A 22,654-nucleotide genomic window follows, 5' to 3' on the forward strand; every position below is an offset into this window, starting at 1 on the left:
CGAAAAAATATCTGATGAAAATAATATTTAACTTCCAGGTTATAAACATATTTGACACTGCTATCCTTTAAGTTTCCTTTTAGTTTCACATATAGAAGCAATAATATGCAATACAAATTAAAAGGATGACAAACTCACTCAAAATCGTTATATACATATTTAATTGTGTAATATTACTCTACAAAAAATTATGAAATGCCATGTTGCCTAATTTAATAATTAAAAAAAGTTTTGGAAAAAAGTCCAGTGAAACAATTTGTGTGATACAGTATGAAAACACTGAGGTCGCATCTTTCAACAAATGCAAATGCGACCTGTGCCCAGACAAGGCATCAGTTGAAAAAGCACTAGAAAGGCAACCATGGCGAAGTGGCAGTACAAGCTGAGTGCAAAACAAAAACCTCATTTTGCACATAAATGCCCCCAAGGATGCAGATTTAAAGTTTAATTCCAGGAAGTGTGAAAATATGGGTTATGTGAGTCATGGGCTTAAATATGACATCTCTCTCTAAGACTGGATTCTTGACATTTAAAAAATACTGAGTAATTGAACTCCTTAGCTCTTCTGTGGCTTATTATTGTGACCTGTTCTAGTTTCTTTTGCTGACAGTGATCCAGGTTTCATCCTTGGGTGAGGAGACCAGCTCAGATTTGACCTCCACGACTTGTCCTTTCAACTTGTGCAGCTTCAGTTGCCGCACCAACGTGCTGAGCAGGACTGTAGCTACAGTGTAGGCAAACCTGTCAGAGAAACCAAATGATAATAATAACTGAAAAATGCAGCACATCCATACACAGATTTTGACATGAGCATTTGATAAAACTCAATTTACATCCAAAACAGCACATTAAAACCTCAGGTTGTACAGCTCAGCTGTAAAAAAAAAAATGCTTAAATGCTTAAAAGAGTCAGAAGTTGTAAAATTCTACAGTACCTGAGCTCAGGACACGTCTGATTTCCAGAGAATCCAAGTAGGCAGAAGGTCTTCCTCACTGATTCCTCCTCAAATCGATCTGGGTTAAACCTGGAAGATTTCACAGTAATAATCACCATTTTTTTTTTTTTTTTAATATAATTTTAACTATCAATATTCATTTAAGAAAAACAAACATGTATGGGGTGCTCCAGGTGTCAGCATCTTGCAGGATTACTCCCAAAGAGTAGATCACTAGAGTCTGACAATAAAACAACAATACATTAAACGTATTAATATACATGAATACAAAATATTATTGTTATTTTTTAACTCTAAAATGAATGATTCTTGCAAATCTTTTTTTTAATAGTGTTTCTTTTCTCAAGGCTTCTTTACAAGAGACCAAACAATAACTTCCAATTGTCTGGGTCTAATAATGTGACTCAGAGATGAGGAGAAATGGACAGACACACATACCTCTTTGGGGATGACGTGTTGATCAACTTTGCCTTCCACTTCCTGAAGCCGGGCAGCGACGGGGGTCAGCTTGGCAGTCCTAACTGTCTCATTAAGAACCTGCTGGCAGTATCTTTCCAAGGACAGGAATATTATGAGACTGGGTTTAATAAAGGCATCAAATATGTCTGTAGGTGTAAATATGGTAAATATATGTAAGTAGGATTTAAATACCTGAACACAAAGTTGGCGTCACTAATAAGTTACTGTGCCCCCATTCATGTTTATGAAACAATGTCATGTGCTTGGCTGGAGATTTAAATCAGACTCAAAAATCTTACCTGAGCTGTGAAATCTTGTCCAAGGAAAGTGGTTCTGAACCCAAAACTTCCTCCAGCTCCTGGTACAACTTGTCCTGAACCTCTTCAGAGGTGGACAGGAAGTGAAGAGCCCAGATGCACACTGCCATAAAACATAATTTACACTGGAGTGTTAGAGATTCATTTGACTAAGGAGCATTCATATCCTTTTGAAGGTGATTCTACGGTTGGTTTTCAATATGATACCACTCCACTACAACAAATATTAATTATTATAAAAATTTAAATGCAACTTTAGTGAAAACAATTGTTGAATTCAAAACACAGCAAAATGTAAGAATCAATAAATAATTTGTAACATTTTAGGCAGAAATGTCAACAGTATTCCTCCAAAACAAGGTCTTGCTGTCAAAATAAACTTTTTAACTCTTAATTCTTAATTGGACTCTGGAAATTGTGATGTATCTTTACTAATACGTGATACTAATCCTGATATTTTTTATAATATTAATATTATTGCTTGTTGCAGCCTTGATTCAGTAATTATTCAACTGGCTATTTGTGAGAATACACCTTTTTTTTTCCTCATTGTCACTTACAGTTTGCAGCAATGACGCATCCAGCCAATGTGAAAACCATGCAGTCCTCCATGATCTGAAACAAACAGCAAAACTCACCTCAGCACTTCTTCACTTCAGTTATCGCTTAGGTTTTGAATCAGAGTGGGACCTCATCAGTATTCACCTGTCGCTCTGTGAGGCTGGACTGAAGGAGGCCATCTACAAACACTGTCTGCTTCCTCTGGGCTTTTCTCTCCTTCACCAGTGACAGCAGCACAGCTTCCATCTCTGACAGAGCTGAACTCCCAGGGAAAAATAATGAAAGATATTATAATTACACTGTTTACTTATTTTACATTTTTGAACTTCAAGCATCATGCTACTATTTCAGCATCCACAATTAGCCAGCCTGAAACGACTGCTTTCAGCAGGGAACTCAGTAATGGCTTTTCACTGATTGCGATGCTAACACAGAACGAGTTGGGCATGTCTGTTCTTACACTCTTTACACAGCATTACACACAGAACATAGCTGAACCACTGCTGTTCCCACATGGAGAAACAAAGCACGTGTTTAAGGGCCAGGAAGGAAAAATTCTTAAGACAAAATTGAGAAAAGTAAAAATGAAAACATCTCTCACCCTTCTCATAATGTCCTTTTCTGCTGGCGCTCTTCTCAAGAGAACCGTCCAAGTAGCCTTTCCCAATTTCTGACCAGATCTGGTGGTGTTGTTGTTAAGTAATAGGGTGAGAATGATAAATAAAGTTGACCCATTCCAGCAGAACTTTTAACACGTTTATGAAACATTTTATACCCCAAGATCTGCTAATAGCACTACACAGGAATGACATGACCTGTTTTCAGCCACTGTAGTTAGTAAAGAATAGATTATTTAAAAAAGGCCACATTTTAACACCACCATGATGTCTGAGTTTTTTTTTTAAAACAGATTGCCTCACCGCGTCATGGTTCTTGCGGAAGGAGATGACCGCTGTGTCATCTTTGAAGCGTTCACCCAGGGCCAGCTGGGTGACGGTCTTCATGGCCAGGCCCAGCAGGTGAGCACACAATGGGATATGCTGATCATCTGGGAATGAGCTCCACTTCCCGACAAGCTCCTCCACAAGCTGGAAATCAAAAGATCATTACAGAGGATACATTTGATATTGCTTGGTATTTCTGTTCCTCGGGTATATCTCTGCTGTACAAACCTTGAGCACAAGAGGAAAGTTGTTCTTCACTGAATTGTTGATGGCAGTCTCATACACCTTTTTTCTCATCACTGCCTCACTGACACCACTTTGGATCCCTGACTGGTATCCTAGCAGTGACTTCAGCATCGTCTCAAAGGAGTCAGCTGAGAGGAGCAAAGAGAAGGTTGTTTTTTTTCACAAATGTTTGAAGACTCAAGATGTATCTTTTTTTTTCTTGCTGTAGGACCTACTGGTGTGGTTGGGGTTGATGTGCTGCCGTAGCTGCTCCACACAGCCCAGGCTGACCACTGGACGACTGCCAAACCAGAATGATGCCACAGATCCAAACTCCTGATGCAGACTGACAAGGAACTCATGTAGACTGCCTCTGTTTACAATGTCCTGCAGGTTTCCATCCCTGACGGAGCAGATGGCAATGGATGTGAATCTACTTTGAACAGCCATTTGATACACACAGCCCTGTACTCGTGGTGTGGTTAGAATTTCAGTCACAGACTTTCCATACCAAATGCTTTGAGATGAAAGAAATCTAAACACACATTATTTAAATGTTTACATCTGGAAGTTAATACCAGCTGGTGAAACATATCAACTCACTTTTCATCTGCAGGGTTGAAACCTGGAATGCCAGAGGCTCTTCTGGATGACTAGAAATAGAAACGTTTGTGAAATGTTAATTACAATAAAATAAAATGATTTCCTTGTACGATTTACGATTGTGTATATGCATAAGTGCAGCTTTAAGACAGGAGCTCGAACACAGACTGACTTAGCTAATGTGCCATAAATCAGCTTATTGTTGAACTTATGGTTTGTCACATGGAATCACATTTGAAAAATTGCTAATTAAAGGCTTCGTCTAACGGTAGCCACTACGAAACTACTGCAAGTACTCCATATCATTGTCTTAGTTATTCGGATACAATCGGCTTACAAGTGGCGTTCTTTCCGGCATTTGATTTTATAATATTATTAGTTTTGTAAGTTATTTGGGCACATATATTGGCGCTTGTACCTGCTCACTCTACATGTGCACTGCAGTGAACCTTTGTTCATTGTGTCGTGTGACAGGAAGATCATTAGGACTCGGCAAGATCTTAAATTGGGCATGCAAGATGTTTTTGCGAGCTCGGGAGAGAGGAGACTGTGGAAACAACCTCCCAGGATAAACAAAACAACTAGCTGCGTTGCTACTTCGAAACATACCGGATACAAGTAGAGAACAGCGCCGACTAAAATGATGACAAAGGTGACAGCAAAAATGGCAAAGTCCAGCATGACTGCTCGGTTGTAATAGGACTATTGTGTCAGCTTTTATCATGAATAACTGGATAGTTCCCCCAACTCTTGACTAACAGTCACCACGTCTACAGAAACGTCAAACGTGAGATATCTGCGTTCCACTGCACAGCCTGGGGGCGGGGGTGGTACAGGCAGACCAAACTAATGGAAAAACATGAAATCGATACAGAAATGAAACGCTCTCACACGGTGCTGCCGTGATAGTAACGCAGCATTCACAAATCGATTAGGAACTGGAATTGTTGGCTTTATGTGATATAAATTGATGTAAATATTTATTGTTTTTATTGTATTTTAGTTGGACATCTTTTGTGAAAATGCCTCCAAACAACAGAACAATAATTTCCTCAGTTCCATCAACATGTCACATGACTACAATGTTATCTCTTTCTATGGAATTTATTGATTTCAACAATGTATAATTATACAATATAATTATCGTAGAAAATAAATGATCCTCAAGAGTGTAAAGTGTCAGATTCTGGCTGGTCACCCCATAAAGGTGAATAAAAATATGTTGCTGGATTTGGTCAATAAAACCCTGACTATACAGTAATGTACAAATATAAAAAATACTAAAAAAAACACAGTCAGAACTCCAAAAATATAGTGCAAATATTTTACATGTGCAAAATGACAACAGAGCGGAAGTTCCTCAGGCAGTCATTTCTGATTTTTCTTCTGGTTTGGGCAGCTCAATCTCCATGGTCATCAGATTATCTGAAGAAAAGGACAAAACAGTAAAGGTTATATTTAGATTTTCCTATTTATTCAAAACACAAATACAAATGCAGATTACTGTCTCTCACCCTCAGTGTAGTCAGTCTCAGGTCGTGTGGCGATCAAGATCCAGGCCAGGCCAACAAGCAGCGCCACCACCAGGTTGACTGTCATCCATGGGTGGAGGATTTGGTGCTCTGACCCCGGAGGCCTAGAGAAGAAAAATGCTCAGGTTTCATATCCTGACTTCACAATAAAAAGTTAAACCGAGCATTTAAACAGTGAGCTCACCATAGTGTTGTGTTGAAGGATGGGTAGAGGTTGATCCGATCAGCCGTCATCTGCTGGCTCAAACAGAGTACCAGCGCTGAGAAATACACTGCACGAGGGAAATAAATGAGAAAAGAAAAGTGAAATGAAATCAAACACATTCCATTTGAGAAAAAAAACACTTTATTGTGTACTCACAAAACACAGCGAGAGCAAGAGGGTCCAGCGTGATGAACTTTCGCAGAGCTGTGATGCCTTTGGCCAGATTCACTCTGAGGGGCAGAGTGTTTACACACAATGTGAATGACAAAACAAAGATTTTACTGCTTTTCTTTCATGATTGGGAATTACAGTTAAACCCAGCAGAAAACAGCACAAGGTAATCCAACAGTAATAACTTGAAGTCAAGGAAATGTCAGGGATTCCTGCAACATTTCCTGTTTCTGTTTCATAAAATGAAGACAAAGAAGACATAGAGATGGGAAGGATTCCACTTAAGTAGTGATCACTTGATATCAGGTACAGAATCCAACACAAAGGAACAATCGTGTTTGTTTCACATGCTTTTATTGCAATGTGTAAGCATTCTCTGGAGTAGGATGAGGTAAAGTTTATCAGAAAGTAGTAGATGTCAGAATACTGCAGGTATGTGGCATCTGGACCTCAATTGGATTCATATCAGTATCAGTAGAAATTCAAGGTATATTGGTATCATATTGGACACTACAGAGTGCTATGGAGCCATCCTAAATCCTTACCTGTCAAAGGCAGCCACAGTGCTGATGGCGAGCAGCATGTAGAGCAGCGACTGGTAGGGGTAAGACAGGCTGTGGTACTGCTCTAGCAGGTTAGATAGAGCAGTGAGGTGCTGCCCAGCCCACAAGTATAGCACCACGGTGTTCCACAAGGCAAAACCTGCCAGGAAGCCTTGACAGATGAGCCCAAACTCTCTGAAGCGGATACAGCAGACCGAGAGGAGAGATGTTAAAAAAAGATGACACCGGGAGAGACGGCATGATGTTCTCATGTAAATGTTCCAGTCACCTGAAGCCTCTGTGCACTCTGACAGAAACATCTCTGGTGTTCCACAGAGGCTGCACGTGGTGGAAGTCCGTCATGTGATCCATCTGGTCGCTGGTCTTCCTCCAGTCTGAACGCTCCACAGCCTGGAAACGCTCTGCACATACACACAAAAAGTTCAGTGCAACCACTTTAAATTTAGCAACCTTGGCCTCCTCTTTGGTTGTCACTCACTGTTTCTCTCTACAAAGACTTTCCCAACCGGCTGGCTTTGACCCTGCGGGGCTGAGAAGAGCGAGTGCTGAGAGAGTGGAGGAGGGGTGTCAGTGATAATATCATCCTCCTCTATGTCTTCTAATTCTACCTCAGGATGCTGTGCCTCAGCGACTTTTGGCTTCCTAAAATTGCAAGAAGAAAGGTTATTTTAAAAATGTGACATGTATGGAATATAATCAAAAATGTACTAATGTAAATGTTTAAAATTTGTAGTACAACAATTATTTGTAGACACGTCTTTCTACAGTTCACATGAGAGTACAATTTGTTCAGACTCTTTGGGTAATTAGAGCTGCGATTATTAATATATTAACAGAAACTTATTCACAAATAAATAGATAATTGTTTTCAACCAAAATTGTCAAAAAGCTTTTGATACTAATCTATGTATTTCATGGTCCAACGTGATTGTAAAATATGCAAGTATTCAAATAACAGATTAACAAGTAAAATAGCTGTGGTCCTCCATGGTGAGTAGATATAACATGTAGTGCTATAAGTCTTTTAATTGTACCTATGTTATTTTCAGTGTCTCTCACCTTTTCCTTTTGGGTTTTTTTACCACCTCCTCACCGTCTGTGGTCTGATCCGCTGCATCTCCACTCACCAGATCGGCCTGGTCATCTTCAGGATCTGAAACCCCGACACAAACATGAACTTCCACGTCTTTAAGTGTCACAGATGGGCCATAGTGCCTGGTGGTTTTTACAATAACTTTCTTGTCATGCTGGAAAAGCCTTCATGAATACAGGAGAACTATGGGGTCTCTTTTTTACCAATGGTGTGTGTTTTCTTTTTCTTCTTCCTCCTCTGTGGAGGGGCTTCAGGAGTGGGTTCAGGGGAAAGTTGCTCTACAACCTCAGATTCTCTCCTGCTGCCCAGACCTCCCATCTTCATCTGCTGATCTAAAAAGCAATCATGGACATTAGTCAGGCAATTTATTCTAAAAAGTGTTTTCAGTAATACAAAGCTACCTTACACATTCATTTCCTATTAAATGTTTAGTTTTTTTTGGTATTTTTTCAACTTTTGAGGGATTAAAACTCTTAGTCTGCTGTAAATGGATGTTAATGGAAAACATTCTATATAATAAATAGTGTTACAAAATATATACGTGCAATATATCATTGTCCTGAGTCATGAGATATGATAATCAATACACTGGCACCAAATATTGATATTTATTTATCTGCTTTAATTATTTGCTTAGAGGTAATATTCCATTATTCAGAAATATTTGAAACACATTTTCAGCAACATAGATAATATGAAATAAATAACTGTATTTATGTTTAGTTGGACTGGCCACTAAAAAACAAAACAAATTAAGTTTAGTTAATTAAGACATTTCTGTCTCATACCGTCCACATCATCGACTCCACTGTTCTGTTTTCTCACTCTCTTCTTCCTGTGTCTTGGTGCTGCCTCTTCTGCTGCACAAGAAAACAAAACAAGCTTTAGTCAGAAAATAAAGAAGGATTGAACATTGAAAATGTCATCAACATATTTTCAAAGCATCCTCACTTACCAGCTGTGTCTTGACTTTGCGTTGTATGCATAAAAAAAACAAAAGATAATAAGAAAAATCCTGCACGAATACTGTAGGTGAATGCACACTAAGATCACAGCTAAAGATGTTAAACCTACCTGGGCATTGAGGGAAGTGTTCGGTGACCTCGCTGAAAAGACAAAATCAACCATGACTCAGATTTATCTGATTAATGATTTTTACTGACTTTTGTAAAACCACACATTTAATACTTCAAAAAAATAAATCATAAATGTATAGATGTATGTTATAATCATAACAACTCCTAATAATAGGAATGACCTTTACTTGCATGAAAAAGATATTAAAAGTGTTTATCATAAATCTAATGCAATATTTTCTCGCCTGTTTTTTCTTCTTCTCATTATCATTGCTATTTCTTTTTGTTCCTCATACTATTCCTATTTTTTGGATTTTTATTTATTCCTACGGGTACATTACAGCCACTTCCTTTTTCTAGGAAAAGAAAGAAACAGAGTAACATGCTAAATTTAGCACTCTTCGCACCACTCAATCTTATCACTTGACAGAGCGTAACTACTACACTGAGAACTATGACAACACACTAACAAATCACACACTTAACCAGTGGGGAAATTGGATTAGGACGGCACAAATTAGATATCCTTGAAAACAAAGAGCCCAGTTGTAAATTAAGAAATGTGTTTGGAATTTAGACCAACATTTTTACACTCTGTTCTCACAAAACAAATCACTCAACATCAAGCACACCATAAGAGGCTAGTTAAATCTTTGACAACTGCATAATAGTGGAACCGGCATGGATAAGACAGCTAAGATAAAATATAAAACCTTACCACAGTTTTTCTGGCCATTTCACACAAGAAGCAAGTTAGTAAGAGAGAAGTGAAGCTGCATGTAACATCCTGCCTGTTAAACCCCTTAGTGGATTACTCAGTGCAGAGGTCAAAGGTCAAAGCTTTTTTTTTTTTTTTTTTTTTTTTTAAATGTCAGTGTGTATCTGGTCTAACCGTTTTGACAAATGACAATATGCTTTACATTGTCCCAAAAAAGCACAGACAACTTTAAAACATTATTCTACTTCTTTCTTGAGTTTGATGGGTGATAATCAAGGAGTAAAGAAGTCCCATTTCAGAGGTGAGACATCTGTTTTAGGCATATTTCTCCTTCTATGCACCATTGACATGGAATGAGCAGCACAACATAATTTCACTACAGACACTGCCTTCTTTAAACACAGTTAAAGGCGTTTTATGAACCACCATGAAAGAAACATGTTGTTTTACAGGGTTCAGATTACGGATCTTGTTGTTATGGCCTGTATACTTCTGCACTTTACTTTTGTGAATAAAAAATATCACAGAGAGTCAGGTTTTCTCCTAATTTGTACTTTTTAATAGCTTTCAACTGGAGTTAATTGGGAATGATCATTCACAGTACTGTTATACTGTCCAAATAAAGTATTTTAAGACTGTGAGCAAAAACTGTGACAAGTTAAATCTGAGAGTCTTTTAACTAAAGTACTAAATATTATTATTGCGTTAATAGTAGCATAGTGTAATTCTTTATAAATAATTGATTCAGCATTCAACAGTCAAATTATATTTAAATAGAAAAGAGAAGGTAGCGATTTCCTCAGATGAATCTGTCCACATGTTCAGAGGACGTATGGGTATAACTGCGACTGATATTGTTGCTGCTGTATGACGCACAACATTATTTACAACAACACAGTACAATACCCTGTTTAAATAACTAAAGAAACAAGGACAAACCGGTGGAAGAGGCGGGAGCTCCCTGGGTCGCATTTCCTACAATAAAAATAATAACATGGAATATTAGTGGTTTACATGTTACATTTAAAAAACAAATTATTTATGTTGGTAATTGTAAAATATATCCACAACCTTTAGCTGATGATACTTAATAAAATCACGACAACAACAACAATGAAGTAAAAAACTACAACATAGCGGTTCATAGGCTTAGGAAAAATAAACATTAGCTACCTTAGAGCCTCGTGTATCCATAACCTGAATTTCCTTAATCGTGCGTCTTAAAATATCCACACAGTTAAATAATGATGCGTTTGAATGTATTACATAAGAAGGTACAACCGGGTAACATCGAACAAATAATTACTTTTTGTCGTTCGCGCTGCAAACGGAAACAACTACCCGGACGTATTTCAGGAAACACTTTGTTCCTGTTCCTTCAAAATAAAAGTTCTCACAAGGGCGTTTTACTATGGGGTTCCCATAGTAAACGAGGGTCGATTTCACAGACGTGCATAAAACACAATAAGTCAACGTATACACATATTTATAACGTTTATTAATCTCACAAAGTACAGATATTAAAATGCCAATGCTTTGCTTTGTCAAACAAACAAAGAAACATGCAACAAGAATGAAAAACAAAATTGCTTTTCTGGTGTGTAAACATCAATTGGAAATAAGTTAGAATCTTTTCTTTGCAGATTTATGTAAAAACAGCAGGGCAAACAATTGACCAGTGTTCTTCAAATTAAACAAAATGCAATACAGGATAGCTATCTTTTTTTATGAAAACACTCAATAATAATTTTAACATCATGTAGTTCCATAAAGACTGAAAATAAAGTGTCCCGTTGTAATGATAGTATAGTAACTGTCTAAAGATAATGTTACAACCCAGTGCTCATGAGAGGAAAGTGCAGCAATATAGAACCTGAAGGAAAGGGTTATGAGCAGCAACTAGGTGCCAGAAAGGGGTGAGTCAGAACAGAGGAGGTGTGTAGGCCTAGGACCTTACAATAGTTAGTTTTGCTACGAGTAAATTGAAAAAAAATAAAAATAGGGACAAACGTGACAGGATTCCAGTATATAAATCAGAACAAACTGATAACAAGAACTAGTGATTTTATTTCCCAATATTTGCTGCCATAATATTACGAAGGAGGGTTGGGGGGTCAAATCCCTGTTTTCTTCTCTGTCCTCTCTTAAGACTCTGTGGTGCTGGGTCGTATCCAACTGGCAGGGACCCACTGCGGCCCATCCTGCGCCTTCTTCACTGCAGAAAGCAGCTGGACGCAGGAGTCCTGCAGCTCGTCGTTGACAATCACATGGTCAAAAAACTGCCAGAATTGGGACTCCATCTTGCGGGCTGCTTCTTCCATCTCCTGGAAGTCTTCACTCTGTTGTTCACAAAATATTTTAAGAGTTAAGAAGCTAAGAAATCAGAAAACTTGTTTTAATAATGAAAAAAAATCAGTTATACAACAATCATCAGACATTTTTTTGGAAACAGAGTTGAAAATGTGGCAATGACAGAGCTTACTTTGAACGGTCTGTTGACATAGTAGCTGGTGGTGATGTAGGAATCCTGTCTGGTCTCCAGGAGGTGCGCCAGAGGTGGAGGCTTCACATAGATGATGTAGGCCTTCAACTCATGGGTCCTCACTGCCTGAATGGCCTTGACAGAGAAATCAAAGACCCTCAAGTTATAGCTGTTGTTTGTTAAAGCAGCTAGTGATCATGTTTTAACTCACTTTATCGTTTCACAGAATGATTTTAATTTTAGTTACGTTTGGCTCAATGTCAACAACGCAGATCTTTCCGCTGTTTAAAACGTCCTTCACAGAACTGATGCTGGTGCCATACTGATTCCCTTTATACTCGCCGTACTGCAGGAACCTGTTGAACACGTGGCCGTTACAAATAATATAATGTGCACAGACAGGGTTTTATCATTTCAATGGGTGTAGCAGACAACATGCATTTTCCAAACAATCCATGAACAAAATGTATTTGTGCAAAGTAAATTAATCAGTGTTGTGCTCTAAAAGGCCAGGACACTATACAAATCTGGGGCATTTAAAAATAAATTTAGTAGCATTACAATATTTAACATGTTATATCGCATAAATTGGACCAGCTTATTTAGTTTCAAAGAGGCGTCATCCTATAGACAGGAAGAAGATCAGAAAGGTCAATAAATAAAGCTTAGACATTATAAAAATGTAGTATGAAATGTAGTAGTTTCCTTGTAAGTATGTCATGAAATGTATAGTGTAAAGTGGATAGTCATGAATTCACAGTGGAGACTGTTGTACCTGTTGTTATAAACCATGTTGCTGAAGATTTCTCGGCTGGTGAAGAAATATTCTCTGCCAGATTCCTCATATCCTTTGGGTGCTCTTGTGGTGTCTGGTAAAAAACAAACAAAAAAACTACTGTGTTTTTGTTTCTCTTTGAAAAAGACACAAAATGATCTTACACACATTAACAGAAATTGTGCTCCCAGAGAGAGGAAAAAACAACTGTGTGTTTTTATACATTTTATTATCCATTGATTTAAGTGTAAAATAATACACTGAAAATATACTATATCTATTATAATCTATATTTAATACATACGAGGTACAGCTCCCTGAAAGAGGTTGGGGTTCATTTCAATCAAGCGCCTCCGAAGTTCATTCACACCCACACCAGACGGACCTGTGAACAATCAGACAATATTAACATATACTTTATTGTCCCATAGGGAAATTTGTATTGGACTCATGCTGTGGATATGTATGCCCTCATAATATAATAAAATACAATAAAAGCAATCATAATAAAAACAAAAGAAAACTTCATCATCATCATTGATTTGAAGACATCTTATTCTTGATTTGTTTTAAATGCCTTATTTAACTACTTTTATGTTGCCCTTAAGTTTTTTTTTTGGTTTATCTAAGACCACACGGTTGGTGTAGTGGTTAGCACTCTTCCCTTTGCAGCAAGAAGACTGGGGTTTGCGACCCGGTATAGAGCCTTTCTGCATGGAGTTTGCATGTTCTCTCGGGTTTCCTCCCACAGCCCAAAAAAACATGCCAATTTGGGCATTAGGCAAATTGGACGCTCTGAATCAGAGATGTCAATCTCACAGCATGCAGGCCACATGTGGACCGCCAATTGTTATTATGAAAACATGGCCTTAAGTGGGTTTGCTTGCTGGTTGGAAAGGGGCAGAAAATTTCTGTTAAATTTCCAGAAACTTTACATGGGATTGGGAACTGTAGTGTGGGAATTTGGGAAATATTCCTACTGTAATTGGAAACTTTCCATGGGAGTTATGGGAAAGCCTTATTAAGTACACGTCATTCCATATCAAAAGAAAACCTTTTACTGTGGAATTCTGTGAACTATCATCATGAATATAATAATATAATTGTGATCTTGAGTCATTGGCCCCCAGGTCATGTGAGGTTGACACCCCCATTGACTGTGAATGTGAGAGTGGATGGTGGACCCCGACTTCTGCCCTAGCCCAGCTGGGATTGGAACCAGCGTCCCCCACGACCCTCATGTGGAGGATGAAGCGGTACAAGATGGATGGATGGTTTACCTAAGAGTGCGATGAGGCGGTGAGTGTCCTGTGGGTGGCGCTGGTAGCGTACCACTTCCTCGTAGGGGCTGTTGAGGGCGCTGTAGCAGCCGCTGGTACAGAAGGCTTGGCAGGATGGCTGGGTGGTGCTGTGAGAGCGCCGCCTACACAGACGCATGCTACACCTGAAACCAGCTGCATTGGTCAGTGAAAAGGAAAAATATATGATATGAACTCAGGAAAACAAACAGTATTTACAATATGAAGAGTTATACATTTTATTTAAATAATGCTCATGGCTAAAGACTCACCTAAGTAAATCCCTTCAGAGTTGCTGCTGAAATCATCCTCTGTTTTTTTGGAGGAAAGCATAGAGATTTACAGATGGAAAATGGGGAAGGAGATAAAACACAAAGTGGATGGATAGTAATCTGCTAGTTAACTGCTCAGCGGGCAGATTCAAAGAAAAGTAAGGAGGTTTTCTTCACCCTCTCTGAGCTCCTCTGACATTTCCACCATCAGAAAGCAAAAAGGATTTGGAAAAGAAACAACCAAAGGTCAGAAAACAAAGCGTCATTTTTGACACTAATCTCAGACTGAGACCAGATTAAATCAACAAAGACTTACCTACCAGATTCAAATGCCTCCTCATCTGTGAGGAAAGAAAAACACACATACCAGGGAATGAATTACAAAACAGCAAAGTCGCACAAAACGTTTGTGTAGAAAAAATTCTGAATACACAGCAGCCATTTTGAAAGGTTACAGTAGGAAAATCAGATGTTTAAATAATCAAATTAATGATGGCTGTGTTCCATTTACTGCTTCACATTGTCCTGACTGACATAAACCGAACAGAGCCATCGTTAAAGTGATCAATGACATGTGTGCTTTTCCTGCTAAAACAAGTCAGAATGCTGCAAATAAAAAGCTTATAATGACAGGTTAGACGTTACCTGCTTCAACACATTTCTCATCAATGAACATCATGTCTTCTTCTGTGGGTGGAAAATAAACAATCACATGCAGAACAGAAGATGTAAAAATTTCTTCTTTTTTTTAAGTTTTTAGTGACAACTGTCCTTACCCTCCACTGTGCTCACTTCAGTAAGCGTGAATAAAACACAACAAAAAAAAAGTCAACTGTGAAACAGAGATGAAAGACGATGATCAGAGATGAAAGAGAGAGAGAGAGAGATCATTTGGATGAACTTACAGGTCTGAGTGCAGGTTTGTGGCTGATAAGGCTGAGACCACCAGAACTCCCTCTGCTTCCTGTCAGACAAGCGGATTCAGGTTTGTGTTTCAGAATAATTTTGTTGTCTGTGATGACAGAAAATCATCTCTACACACAGAGCATCCTATTTATAAAACTATATTTATAACTATAATGGCAGTAGTAATAATAATAATAATAATAATAGATCAAAATAATTGCGATAAATTGTAGTTCTTGTAATGTCTCACTGACATCTGCGTTAAATGTCTGATTAGATTTCTCATCTTTCATTAATTTAAAACCTGGAAAGTCTCCTTACCGTTTCAGCAGGTTGGTGGACGGGATGAGGCCAGCGCAGGCTGTGTTGCTGGGCAGTTTCTTTGCCTGCCACCAGAGGGCGTCCGTCTGGTCCACGATCTCAAGGATGTCGCCTTTTCGGAAGCTCATACCCGCGTCAGCACAGGGGATCGTCGGGTCTTGCTGAGGGGTGTAGTCGACCAAAGCCCGCACGTAGAGCTAACATCAGACAAATTAGATGAAGGAGATGATATGAAGGCGTGAAAAAAAGGACGTAAAAGTATGAAAAATGGGTAAAGATGATGATTTACCATCGTCTGGTTGTGGATCGGCCTTTCTGTGATGGGAACTACCTTGAACATGATAGTGCCTTGTGACCTGGCTTGCTGAATAAAACACCATGGTTTAATTAGCAGATATGCAAACAGAGTATTTTGATTTTACAAAAATAAAGAGGAGCAGTTGAGTTGAATTCAGAAAACAGTGACCTACCACAACTTGGATAACTTGCTCCGGCTCCATACCATCCACAGGAAAACCATTCACCTCTATGATGCGGTCTCCAGCGTGAAGTAGACCTACACACACACACAGGTTTACACAACTTTTCTTTGTAGGACACTGCACTGACTTCCATTCATTTGAACAGCTTCAAAAAAAACATTATTCCTAATCTTAACCACAGCCTGTCAATGCCTAACCCTAACAACAATTCAAATCTTAGTCCCAAACCTAACTTTTCTTCCTCAGAAATCAGGTTCTGCCATATAAGGACCAATTTCTTCTTGTATTATAGACTTTTAAGTGCTTCCTTCAATGTCCTAAATAAACTGGAAACAAATAATAATCTTCAAACGATGGCTTTCTTGCAATTAGAGCTTAATCTCATGGTATAGAAAAGGGAAAGGCAGAGATGCAACATTACGGACGCCAACTGCTACAAAACACCAAAGACTGAAAATAAGAAGATTTTAAGGGTCACTCATGACCCAATTGATGCTGAGCCTTGACCAGGCTTTAAAGTAAGTTGAGAGTTTGCTTACTTTGTAGACTCCCCTGTATTGTTTTTGCTGAAATGAAGCCATTTAAATGTTCAACTTCTCAATAATAAAAATCTTAAAAATACAGTAAGTTCAACAACATGAAAAATAGCCTTACCACTTCGATCAGCCAGCCCTCCATGAATCACCCGAGCAATGGATATCTCTCCCGTGACCTCGTTCCTCTTTATAGTTGCTCCCTAGAGAAGAAAGAGACCAAAGACACAGAATAAACAAACGTGAGCCAGTTATACAAACAGGCTCAAATAAAACCAAAACAGTCCGTGCAAAGACACAACAACAAATGACGTTCTTGAGATGAATGCTCCAGGTTTTTGACATGGTTGGTGAAAGGAAAGCAAGAGTGGAAATAAATGAAAGAATGAAAGGGTCCACAAGACGATGGAAAAAAAGGTCAACTGCTGCTCACTGTGCATGTTTAGAAGTCAGCCTTCAGCATCCTTCATGCCTTCCTCTTCTTTTTCTTTTTCTTCTTCTTCTTCTTCTTCTTTTTCCGTGGCTTTAAGTAACCACCATTCTGCTTGGGCTCATCGAGGCTGTTGGTCAGTGTATGCCTGGATGTTTGCTTCCATGGTGAGACAGTGTTTCTGGTTTCTACTGTGGGTCGAGGTGATCCGTGGCAGGACACAGACAGGCAGCTGGTGTCCAAGGAGGTGGAGGGAGTGTCCAGATAGCTGCTGAGGGAGCTGGAGGAGGTGGTACTGGAGAGAAGTGAGGGGAAGGAACATTTAGCTTGGTGTGTCAGAGACAGACGTTCCTCTTGGGTTGTTGTGTTATATCTTGGTGAGCTGTTTTCCTCACAGACTGCAGGATTAGGTGAGTTGATGTCAGTCCTAGTGTTGGTGAGGAGAATCTGAAGCCGCTCCACCGCCTCAGCGAGGAGGACTAAGGCCTGTGAGTTGTCCTGCACTGTCTCAGACATTTGTTCAATGGCGACTGCCATCTTCTCCCCCAGGAGCTTGATGTCCCTGGTGCTGCTCTCCATGGAGCTGGCGGCCATTTGCACAGTTGTCCTGAGCTCATCCAGACTCTCCTGCTTGGCGAGCTCCACAGGTGGCATCCCCGTGACACAGTGAGGACGCATGGGACTTGGGGGAGCTGTGCGGATACGAGGGCTTTGAGGCCGTGGAGGCTGAAGGTAGTCACGTATACTAGAGTAGTAAGGTTCACTGAGGTGTGGACGGGACCTGGTCCAACACTGGGAGGCGGAAACACATTCTTCTGTCTCGTCCTCATTTCCTCTGTCTTGCTCTTCTGCGACGTTGTCTCCAATGAGAAAACAGACATTATTTATTTGTTTACTGATTTGTGTCCAAATCATTTCAATATTTACTTTCTTTTGGTTCATTTTGTGGTCTATACCAAATGTGAATGCAGTGTCTTACATCACAGCTACAGCCCACAGCAGCCCATAAGCATAAACTCAGAATAAAGCTTTATAGAGCTGAGGGGAGTGGGAGTCAGCTGATAATTCTCTGACATTATTCTTACATTACAGTGCAGTAACACTGATATTAAGATATAATAGAATAGAACTAAAATAGATATGATATTACGATATTAAGACTAAGATATTACACATAACTATGGCTCAGTAGGACTTTTACCCAGAAGGTGAAGAGTTACATTTCTCCACTAATCTACATGCTGATGGGTCCCTGACACTTAACTCCAAGTAGCTTCTGAAGGATGTGCCAGCAGCATGTGAATGGGTGTAAAAGAACAACCCTGCATGTTGATGTACTGTATGAACGTGTGAGTGAATGGATGTGAATGGGTGAATGGCAAATGGCATACTACTTGTGAAATAACATGATATTAGTGCATTATTATCTCCTTATTACCACAGTATTATCATTTTGTCCAAGCTGAAAACTGCATTAGAAATAATGTAATGTGAGTATAAAAGTGATTACCATGCTACTAACATGTTGTTACTGAATGATGTAAAAAAAAAAAAAAACCCAAAACACTTGGATGAGTTTTAAACATTGTGTGCTTCGATCAAATGAGGCTCAGATCTTTTCTTACCCATCAGAACTGAGCTGTAGACTGAAGGTGTCAAGCGCGGCAGACTTTGCTCCCAGAGCAGGTGGGTGTAACAGACTCTACACTGACTTATTGGCTTGCTGCAGCACAGCCCACGTTTACTCGTCGGCTTATAGTGAAGTGGACGACACGGCCAAAGCCTTGCTGTGTGACATGGTAAATCATCTGGAGGGAAGTTGCCTCTCCTAACTCTCCACCAAGATAAATCATTCACGTCCGAGCTTTGGTTCTGAGCAGCAAGGCTCTGGACCGTGAACACCCCGCCTCGGTGAGGCCTCTGTCGGTTCAGGTGTCTCACGGTTTCCCAGTGACTTTGAAATCTCCTCATGGGGTTTTTTGCACAGTGAGTGGAAGCACTGGGCAGCGGCAGCTCGACTCTCTGATAGCTGCAAAACTGTGAGACAAGAGAGTCCCTCAAAGGTAGAGGAAAATATTCAACAAAGGAACATTGACTTTCACATATTAGTCATTGGTATTTTTCTGGAGGAGGGAGAGGAAGACCATTTAAAACAAAAACTAGGCACTAGTCTCAGAAATGTGTATAATGGCCTTGTAGTTTTGTTACAGTTCTAATTTATGTTCTGGATCCATTCTTATACTCTGTGATGTTTGTCTGATGGGTTTCCCTACAAACCTGTTTTGCGTGTAGGGATTAACAAAAATAAAATTCCATATTTACAAAGGAGGGAAATCAATATGTGGCCCTGATTTATAGGTCTGAAAGGACCTAAAAAGGAAAATATGAGCAAAAACCACACTTCATTTGCATTCATTCATTTCTTATCTGATTTAATGATGCCGAATAAAGAAGCAGTGGTTGTGTAGCTCACCAGGGGCTGTTTGTTTTTGACCAGACAGACAATTCTTGTAGCTTCCTCATCATCTGGCAGGTCATCAGGCATCGGTGGCAGCACTGGCTCAAAATCCCTCTGGGCCACCGTATCATGAGCAGAGAGAAGAGCCTTCAAAACACACAGATCACATCAGAGAAATCATATCTGGAATACATGACCCTCTGGAGAAGGAAAGTTTAAGTTGATTTTTGAGTTCATTTTTATGCATATTTATACTGTATCTTGTCCCACTGTGGGTTTCTGACTAAAACAATTTATTTTACTCTTTGTTAGTAAATGATATGCTTAGAGCCAATAAGGAAATAAAGAAAGAGGTAATCAGACGCGCTTGATTACCTGCAGGTGAGGCTGACGCAGGAGACGATAGAGCTCTCTGGCCTCTTCAGAGCAGCCTGGTCGTGCCCTGATGTCAATCAACAGCTAAACACACAGACACGATGAACACATGATCACTGTTCAATTAAAAGCCTTCGCTGTGAGCATGACATGAATGATTTAAAACAGATCAGAGAGAAACCTGAAACGAGAGTCCTGAAGCACAGTCCAGAAGGGGCGCCGGGGAATCTCTCAGGAATTTCCCAAGACACTCGTAAACCTGAAAACAGTGACATCAAATCTTCAAGGAAAGCTTCAAGGAAAAGTGTCACTCTGGTATTTTTGTGTGGAGTGATAGGAAGTCTGATTTCGACAAATCCTGCAAAAAAAGCATCACATTCTGCTCAAAAGTCATCATAGACAGTGTTAGATAGACAGGCAGACAGATGGATAGATGAAGATAGGGTATGCTGAGTAGTTATAGATATCTTACTATATTAAAATATTAAAGACGATATAAAAACAGCTATACAAAGAAGGAAGAAAATATTGTATGTAAGCACATACACTGCAGCTGTACAAAGAATAATGATTACAAATTAAGAATGCTACCAAATCGACGAACACAATCAACAATAATGAATATGTAGTGCAAGTGAGCAGTTTTACGCTACGTTACGAGCAACTATAACTGACTAAGGTGGTTATTAACAGCAGAAGGACAATTCTTTTAAAGAAGCTAAACGAGGGATGAAAGTGCATTTTCACGTCTAATTGTGGCTTTCAGACCTTGAGCAGCGACTGCAGCCAGGAGGCGTTCAACAAACTGTGGAGAATCTCTGCTCCATCAATGTCCTGATTCAGTGACTGCTTCACCTCCTCAATCACATCTGTGAGGATCTGACGCAGGCCTAGAAAAAACACACACACACACACAGTGGATTATTAGTAAGAGAACTTCAGTAAAATCTATAAATAAAGCAAAAGTGCCCTACTGACCCTCTTCGCCAAGTTCACAGTAAGGGTTTAAGACCTGAGCCTCCACTGCCTGCCTCATGGTCACGACGCTCATGACCTCTGACCACAATCCACTTCCGAGCTGCTTTACCAGGACTGGCAATAACCTGGACAAAAAAAGATATATATGTATGTACATATATATAAACATATATACATACATATATATGTGTGTGTATATATATATATATATATATATACATAAATATATAAATAAAACATTCAAGATTCAAGCACTTTATTGTCACTGTGTAACACAAAGATGACCACAGAGGTGCATATAAAACTGTAAATATTAAGTTGATGCTGTATATATTCTGGTTACTCACCATCTATACCGCAGATTCTTTATTTATTATTTCCCATGTTGTACATCAATAGATGTTAAAATGCATGTTTTATATTTATCACCTTAACTTTGCTACTGTAACACTGTAAAGTTCCCGGCTGTGGGACATATTAAGGAAAATGTTATCTCAAAATCTCAAAGTTTAAACGAACAAAACACAAACAAATGTGTGATTATTTTAAAAGCAGACAAAAACGTAATGGCCAGGGTGCCGTATTGTGTAAACAGTGCTGAGTCTAACCAGAAAGTATCCACAACAAGTGTTTTTTTGGCATTTGTACAGGGGAAAAAAAACAAGTAAAAAAACACATTCATGACAAGGTCAGAATGGTTCAGTGGTTGGTGTAATGGGATCACGGGTTAGTGACACACTTGGCAGCACTTTGCAGTGTGAAAACAGAGATGTGTGCATCATAATCTCTTGACAGGACAGCGAATACTGCAAAGTTGTCTTGTCGTACTTTTAAAAACTATAGAGGTTTTGCCTGCATTAGGTCCATTTGATGTGAAAGAGGACCAAAAAAGGGACAAATGTCCAGATGCATTTAGGTGAGGAACACTTTATCATCACAATCTTGAAATCAGCCCTGAACAACAAATGGATGTTTGTTTCTATTATTTGGTGTTGCATCAAATAATTACACAATTAAAGAAATTTCGGCTGAAATATTTTGTTCATTAGGTTTTGAGCAGAACACGCAGATTGGAGCTACTTAAGAGGTTAACACCCATCAAGCAAAGTTCTGTTATTAAAACTACATCTTCAAGACCGCACACTTTCTTTGAAAAGAAAACAAGTGAATGCATTTTACCTCGAAGCCCAACTCCTTAGGAATGCTGCATCCTTTAATCCTGCAGGTTTCAGCTCCTAAACGGATGCAGGACACTGGAAATACGCCCAGGACACTGGACAGAGCACTGTGCTTTCATCGAGCATGAGGGAGAGAGAAAGAGGAGGGCTGTAATCTCTCCCGATCCCACTTAATCCAAGTGAGCCAGCTCCCTCTGGCCACAGGAGGCCATATTCCTCTCTCACCAAGCTGCCAAATCTTCTTAACTCTTTCAGCTTTCAACAGCACGCAGGAGTAGCGAAGGGTAGAGGAAGGCGTCAGACTGAGAGAAAATGTAGGTGTTATACTTCATATCACAAGAGAAAGGTTTACAATTTCAGTACAATTTCAGTTCTGGCAGGGGTAAAATAGTCTCTTTTTTAGAGCAAATTTTCAAAAAGCTCTTGGTAAATAATGAACAGATCTGCTTATCTGCTGCAAGAGCAGGAGTTAATGGGGAGTGATGATGCCAGGATTAGAAATTTAGACTCTTTACTCAAACCCAACTATCTGTCAGGAATGGGGGGGGGGGGTCAATAATCTCTTAATCAGTAAATAAAGGAAATTCCACAACTTATTTTAAAGCCTGGTTTAACATCTCACACCAACAGTCAAATAACAAACACAGACTTTAAACCAGTTTAAAAAATAACATGTAGCACACACTGAATGAGTGGCTGAGCAAAAGTGCTGCATGAACAGTGATAAAAAAAATTCAGATCAT

The 22,654-nt window shown here is 39.3% G+C and overlaps 4 protein-coding genes across 5 annotated transcripts; all 4 read right to left on the reverse strand.

The window, feature by feature from the left end:
* Nucleotides 1-144: 144 nt before the first annotated feature.
* Nucleotides 145-5,413, reverse strand: LOC131455537 (cytochrome P450 20A1). Of its 2 annotated transcripts, none has more exons than XM_058623229.1 (13): nt 5,395-5,413; nt 4,066-4,115; nt 3,699-3,865; nt 3,466-3,611; nt 3,214-3,381; nt 2,895-2,973; nt 2,438-2,550; nt 2,293-2,347; nt 1,715-1,835; nt 1,395-1,506; nt 1,112-1,176; nt 936-1,025; nt 145-741 (listed from the first exon to the last, which is right to left on the reverse strand). In XM_058623229.1, exons 4-13 carry the CDS (start codon nt 3,592-3,594, stop codon nt 591-593), a joined length of 1,083 nt encoding a protein of 360 aa, XP_058479212.1. In that variant the 5' UTR covers nt 3,595-3,611; nt 3,699-3,865; nt 4,066-4,115; nt 5,395-5,413; the 3' UTR covers nt 145-590. The 2 variants fall into 2 exon arrangements, with proteins under 2 accessions (XP_058479212.1, XP_058479211.1); XM_058623228.1 differs by lacking the exon at nt 5,395-5,413 and adding an exon at nt 4,675-4,866.
* Nucleotides 5,376-10,765, reverse strand: tmem237b (transmembrane protein 237b). Its single transcript, XM_058623230.1, has 14 exons — nt 10,597-10,765; nt 10,363-10,398; nt 8,704-8,735; nt 8,585-8,598; nt 8,418-8,489; nt 7,833-7,961; nt 7,596-7,689; nt 7,015-7,178; nt 6,805-6,937; nt 6,519-6,710; nt 5,959-6,032; nt 5,782-5,869; nt 5,580-5,701; nt 5,376-5,490 (listed from the first exon to the last, which is right to left on the reverse strand). Exons 1-14 carry the CDS (start codon nt 10,615-10,617, stop codon nt 5,426-5,428), a joined length of 1,236 nt encoding a protein of 411 aa, XP_058479213.1. The 5' UTR covers nt 10,618-10,765; the 3' UTR covers nt 5,376-5,425.
* A 160-nt stretch (nt 10,766-10,925) lies between these two features.
* LOC131443745 (MAGUK p55 subfamily member 4-like) lies at nt 10,926-22,378 on the reverse strand. The gene is made up of 22 exons (XM_058613677.1): nt 21,913-22,378; nt 20,734-20,858; nt 20,524-20,645; nt 19,937-20,014; nt 19,756-19,839; nt 19,396-19,527; nt 16,614-16,695; nt 15,948-16,033; nt 15,767-15,841; nt 15,478-15,674; nt 15,156-15,214; nt 15,027-15,041; nt 14,896-14,937; nt 14,571-14,591; nt 14,428-14,442; nt 14,251-14,289; nt 13,961-14,134; nt 12,985-13,065; nt 12,681-12,774; nt 12,153-12,261; nt 11,906-12,040; nt 10,926-11,762 (listed from the first exon to the last, which is right to left on the reverse strand). The coding sequence occupies exons 2-22, from the start codon at nt 20,804-20,806 to the stop codon at nt 11,568-11,570; spliced, it is 1,908 nt and encodes a 635-aa protein (XP_058469660.1). The 5' UTR covers nt 20,807-20,858; nt 21,913-22,378; the 3' UTR covers nt 10,926-11,567.
* Nucleotides 16,704-19,328, reverse strand: LOC131443737 (uncharacterized). Its single transcript, XM_058613664.1, has 2 exons — nt 18,548-19,328; nt 16,704-17,782 (listed from the first exon to the last, which is right to left on the reverse strand). The coding sequence occupies exons 1-2, from the start codon at nt 18,891-18,893 to the stop codon at nt 16,959-16,961; spliced, it is 1,170 nt and encodes a 389-aa protein (XP_058469647.1). The 5' UTR covers nt 18,894-19,328; the 3' UTR covers nt 16,704-16,958.
* Nucleotides 22,379-22,654: the final 276 nt, after the last annotated feature.

Source organism: Solea solea, chromosome 2 (genome assembly GCF_958295425.1).
Source record: "Solea solea chromosome 2, fSolSol10.1, whole genome shotgun sequence".
In the NCBI taxonomy this organism is placed as follows: domain Eukaryota; kingdom Metazoa; phylum Chordata; class Actinopteri; order Pleuronectiformes; family Soleidae; genus Solea; species Solea solea.